This window comes from Macrobrachium nipponense, chromosome 1 (genome assembly GCF_015104395.2).
Source record: "Macrobrachium nipponense isolate FS-2020 chromosome 1, ASM1510439v2, whole genome shotgun sequence".
In the NCBI taxonomy this organism is placed as follows: domain Eukaryota; kingdom Metazoa; phylum Arthropoda; class Malacostraca; order Decapoda; family Palaemonidae; genus Macrobrachium; species Macrobrachium nipponense.
The window spans coordinates 205,659,972-205,665,998 of NC_087200.1; the positions used below are offsets into that span (position 1 = coordinate 205,659,972).

The 6,027-nt window shown below is 37.6% G+C and overlaps 1 protein-coding gene across 1 annotated transcript; it reads right to left on the bottom strand.

Annotated features, from left to right (window-relative positions):
- Positions 1-2,037: 2,037 nt before the first annotated feature.
- Positions 2,038-3,352, bottom strand: LOC135219072 (uncharacterized). The gene is made up of 2 exons (XM_064255501.1): positions 2,857-3,352; positions 2,038-2,333 (listed from the first exon to the last, which is right to left on the bottom strand). The coding sequence occupies exons 1-2, from the start codon at positions 3,350-3,352 to the stop codon at positions 2,038-2,040; spliced, it is 792 nt and encodes a 263-aa protein (XP_064111571.1).
- Positions 3,353-6,027: the final 2,675 nt, after the last annotated feature.

The window sequence follows — 6,027 nt, forward strand, 5'->3', positions numbered from 1 at the left end:
TCTGAAAAGAAAGCGGACTCTGTCCGAGTCATCAACGACACGACTATCTCACGTTTTGGATCAAAGTAGCTGCGAAGAAAGGTGGTGTACCTTTGAAGGTGTCTCCACCTCGCTATCCACCGTCTATTGAACAAATATTTCACAGTACAACCTCAAGGTTTTCCTCCTGTGAAGCCTTTCAGGCCTACCTACTTTCAATTTTCTTTCCAGCGCTGAATGGCTTCAAAAGTCCCAGTGCTTCGCCTTTGCCCTTAACTCTGTATTCAATTCAATTCAATTTGACGGTGTTTTGCTATTTTTTGGGCAGACATCAGAATTCCCCTCAAGAGAAGGTTGCGAATCGATATGTAAACCTGTTATTCATGGCCTGTTAAAACATCCCACCCGACCCTACCTCATCCCACCCCTATTTAATACGGCTGCACAGTGTTACAAGTTTTAAACAAGGTATCGATATCCCCGTATCAGTTAGAAATTTCTTTTGCTTTCTCAAAGCACAAAACGCTAATGCCTTAATGCACATCAATAAATTGTCCATCAGTGATTCTTGTGCAAAACATTCAAGAAATGTGCAATCTTGCATTCTTGCATCTTTCCATTCTTAGTAATCTTATCGCCCGCGCGCGTAAAATCACCGACAGGTTTTATTCAGAAATTGAGTAAAGTATAAATTCCCCAGAACAGTACCAAGGTAGACGCTCTTTATTTGATAAAGTCCCGACTGTAATGCGTTGTTTTCTCTGAGTGGGATATGAGTGTATCTCCACTTTTCCACCTTTTCTATTTTTCTGATTCCTTATAGCCTAAGTAAAATCAGGCAACAAGAAAAAATGAGAGAGAGAGAGAGAGAGAGAGAGAGAGAGAGAGAGAGAGAGAGATGAGAGAGAGAGAGAGAGAGATGACTCTATGCTTAATTTTTTTGTTTTTTCTTTGGAAACCAAGGATATCATCCCCAAAGCACACTATGGCAGCCAATACTTACAAACAGATGAAAAATAATCCGCTTTGATTAAACCGAACTGATTGTATTTATTATTCTTTCTAAAATTCCAATGGAAGAAATTATATTAGAACCGACAAAATCATTGTTTGAGTTCGGTGGATAAAAGTTTCTGTTACTGAATGTAGCATTGAGGCCATTTTTCCCAAAGATTTTTTTGTTTTTCTGGCCAATCCTAACGAATTATGTGGCATAAAAACCAATGAGCGCATTGAAAACGAATTGTGCGTATTTTTCCCCAACCTCTGATACCATTGTTCATTGTGACGGCTGTCGTTTTGTATTTACAATACATAATTTAAAATAAATATTTTCTTCCACTGTACCTTTTCTGATCAGTGAGAAATCTGTTTGGTAATTGTATTATCACAGGATGACCAGATAAAATGCGTGATGATTTTGATGAGGATCATATAAACTACTTAGTAAAAGATTTATGGAAAACAAATTTTATATGTGCTATTATTCATGTAAAAAAATCTCTTATTTCTTATTAATGACTAACAACACGTTGCTGAATAATGATTGCTTCATTTTATGAAAATCTTCAAATATAGTGAAATCTTTTTTTATCGTCAACATTGATGGGGAACATCGTTCAGTTATTCGAAAGGCTTTGCTTTTTTATTTTATATAGTAATATAGTTGGCTATAGTCATGGTTTGACAAACACAGCGTTTCTTCTTGGTATTTATTATCCAAACCTCACGGTACAAGATACAGTTCAGTACTGAATACTGAGAAATAGTATATACAGGAAGTAAACAATAATTATGATAGTTAACAGCAAAAGCAGTTAAGAACTATTACAGCAATAATTAGCATAACAGTTATATGAATATTACTTCGGAGAATAACAATCGTTAGACAGTTAATTATACAAACTATCTCACTCCCCTTCTTATTTATGAGACAATATATGAATAAATCGGGAATGCCAATAAAATAGATTTACTAAATAATACAAGAATAAAATAGCATAAAATAAATAATTGCCATTTAACATGTTGCATTTATCAAGACGAGCATTATCATTACTATAAGCAATTCTGATCGTCTTCTAACTCATTTTCGCTGTTAGAACATTCATCCCAGAATTCCTCCTCTTCCGATTCATAGGATCTTTTACTGGGATCCACCTGCAAACGACTTGGAAGATGGCGCTCCCGAGTAGAACGACGTATTCCTTCTGAATTACTTCCAGTCCCTGACTCTATTCTGATGACTTCTTCATCTGAATGATCAGCCAATGCGGTTTCCCATGAATATTTGCTTACAGGGGCCTGCTCCAGTTCGTCAAAATGTCTTATTTTTACTTCGTCTGTTATAGTCTCTGTTGGGGTTAATTATACGTCCAGCCACCACGAAGTATTTCTATAACTCTATATTTCTTCGAAAGATATGGTGCAAGTTTACCACCTCCACAACGGCGTCTCTCAGCAGTCGATAACTTCAATCGAACCAAATCTCCAACTTTGAAAGCTTTGCCGTAAGACTTCCGCTGGTTATTCCTAATCTGTTGTGCCATTGCAGTCTTTTTCCGTGCGACCTTAATAGTTTTCTCAATTTTATCTACTTTCTCTCTCACAAATCTTTCTGCGATTGCTGCATTACCCAAAGAGCCCGGTTGATAATCCTCATCGCGCAATTTCCTTTTTTAGAATCTCCTCTGGAGGTCGAGCCGGAGTCCCATAGACGAGCTCATGTGGAGTAAATGTAGTCGTAGTATTTACAGCTGTATTTATGAGAGAAACTGTACCCTGGGTATCATTTCAGGCCAAAGATCCATATTATTGTGGGGCACATGCAACGAACATTGTCTAATAATTGATTTTGACGTTCTACCTGGGCCTGACTTCTTGGATGGTAAGGAGAACCAAAATCCTGCTTAATTCCAAACAGGTTATCAGCCGTAAAATGTGATCCTCTTTCCGACGTTATGACACGGGGCACTCCAAACATGCAAATCCATCTTTCAACTAGAGTATCCACTGCTATTTTTGCTGAACAATCCTCAAGAGATACCAAAACAACATAGCGAGTCAAAATGTCTTGCATTTGAAGGATATAACGATATGGATGTGATGATGAAATGGGAAACGGACCCATGAAATCAACTTGCACCTGTTCATTCATGTATTCCGGAAGCTTGCGGTTCTGAAAAGGGGCCTTCCCTGGATGCTTCGATCTTTTGTTACTCCCACATGCTTCACATTTACTGACATGTGCATGGACATCTGCCTTCATGCGAGGCCCCCAGAAACTCTTCCGAGCTCTTTCCCATGTTCGATCACGACCCATGTGACCACTCATTGGACTGTCATGAATAATTTGAAGTGCATAGAGTCTCATATCTTTAGGTATTACAGGTAGCCACTCTTCTTTCACGCCATAGGGATGTTCTTGTGAGAGTCTTCCTTTATAATTTATATAACACAGAATTCCATTGTTAGTAATACTTAAACGGTTACCATATTTGGCAAGCTCATTCTCCTCTGACTCACAACCCGGTGAACTCGTATCTTTCAAAAGAAAAATTCCCCAAACACTAACCACAGCAGTAAACATGAAACGGCTGGACGGAACAGAACCACGCGTGAACTGCCCTAAAGAAAAGCCAGAACCCACCAAGACAGGTCGGCCTTACAATGACGTCACACGGTACCGATGATGATATGGATTACTATTCACAAACATTAAGCTGCAAATGTCATTTAATATACAATTCGTTCTGGCTCGGGAATAACACCAGAGGGGAATTATAAATGATAAGTGATCGTCACCTGATGGGTCGAACCACAATTGATGACGATCGAAGACTTCAATGACGAGTATTCTACCACCGACAGTTGTCAATGATATTAACCCCGACGTGGAGCGAATTCGATATTAAATGACATTTATAGATTAATGATAGTTTATATAAAAAGGTCACGGTGCTGAAATATATATTATTACTGTAGTCATTACTTAAGATTCTTTGCAGCGTCCCTTCGGCCCCTAGCTACAACCCTTTTCATTCCTTTTGCTGTACCTCCTTTCATATTTTCTTCCATCTTACTTTCCACCCTTTTCTAGCGATTGTTTCATAGCGCAGCTATGAAACAATCGTTACATTTTTCTACTCCAAAATTGCTCTTTCAGCACTGAATGACCTCTTCGGTTTTTTATTTATTCGTTCCGTTGTCCATTCACTTTCATTAACCAAATGAAGTATTACATGATGGAAATGATGGAAACTGGGGTGACGGGAGAAAGGGAGGCATTGTTATCGTGTAGTATGATCCACCAGATCTCCCGAAGTCTGGATAATCCGTGATTAAGCGGATTGGTCTTGGAAAGGACGCGAGAACAAGGAATGGTTTACTCGTATATACGTGCTTATTGCCAGGGTGTAAACCACAGCTCCCCATATATATAGTATGTACTAAACTAAACTAAAACTGGGCTGCTACGTCTAAATGAATATTAAACGGTTAAGGCTTAATAGAGCTAATGGTGTAGAAGTTCAGGCGAAGATGCAATGCATTGCTACCCTAATACGATTCAACTTGTATTGTAGAATCTTACTACTTGCATCTGGCTCTTGTTTTTTATTCGTACGAAGGAATGCACGGAAATGAACGGGCGAAAACTCAGGTAAATCCTTGTAATGTAGAAATCCTTATATTTTGGAACTTGTTTTTATTAAAACATTCTGGATGCATTTTCCAGAGATGCAACCGAGTACTGGAAGACCTTTACCTGAAAAAAGAGGGACGCCATATCTCAAAAATTAACCATAGAATTTTCTTGCAAATAAATTCATTATGTTACCTACACTCAAATTACTGTCCAGTTTCTAATCTAATCTAACCTAACCTAATCAAACACAATTCAACCTAACCAACCTAACCTAAGGGCCTGGCAAAATAACCGGGCCTGTTGTAAACTAGCATAGACCTCACGAATTTGCATCCTGGATATGCAATGGAGAACGAACGATTCTGATGTTTAAACCATTAAATGAATTCGTTTTTCAGATTGGTTCGTTTATCAGGCAAGAGCTTTGAATGCTATGTAACCATATACTTACTTACCACGTAAGGGGGGGGGGGGATACGGGGTGGGGGTGTTGCGCCGTCATTGGCATTACTTAAGGTCCTTTGCAGCGTCTCTTTGGCTCCTAGCTGCAACTCCTTTCATTCTCTTTGCAATCGCTTAGGAATTATTTTTAGCGCTGAATGAAGTCATTGGGGCCAATTGTTGGCCAGTGGCCTAACTTTTTTATTCCGTCAATCAATGAGTCATATGCTTAATTAGATAAGCAGTGAAATATTCTTTCTTATGAAGGAAAAACAAGGTGTGATCAGACCTCCAGCTTACTCAGGGTGCTTGCTAAAATCTACAGTCAAATAGAGGGTTGTTCCACCAACGAAAATTAAAATAAACAAGCTATATTGTATTAGAAATCATTTTTCTGTACTGTTTAACAAGCAAATTATTTCATTTTTTACATTTTCATTCTAATAAATAAATCATAAATATCCTATCCTAAAATTCCTGTAACTTTAACTCAACGCAAAACACCTTATCCAGACGTTTTTAAACTTCCCTAGCCCGCCTCCCCCACAACAACAACAACAAAATAGTTTGTAGGCTTACTCCTCAAGTAACCGAAAATGAGTTTATAATTCACGGAATAAGACGGTTTTTATCCTTGGAAGAGAACATTATAAATTATTATGATGGAAGGAAAAGACATTCATGTAAAACATACATCTTTTTACAAAAGCCAACTGATGAAATTGGAATAGGATTAATTATCACGACATTCACAAAAATATTTTGAAGTAATCTATAAAGCTTACTTTCAATTTACTATGCAAATAGTAAATTTGCATAATCAGCCAAGTCCGCAACTGCAATGCAAACAAATATAGCCACGTGAATTGCCATACTCTGTTTCAAATTTCGACTTTTTCATACTACAAACACAATTGAAAAGTGTGTATATATATATATATATATATATATATATATATATA

What these genes read in the sequence shown, in the direction of transcription:
- LOC135219072 (XM_064255501.1), bottom strand. Translation starts at nt 3,352, where the DNA reads ATGAGACTCTATGCACTTCAAATTATTCATGACAGTCCAATGAGTGGT. An exon ending in TTCTCCTTACCATCCAAGAA is followed by an intron (nt 2,334 to 2,856) that starts GTCAGGCCCAGG and finishes TAACCCCAACAG; the next exon opens with AGACTATAACAGACGAAGTA.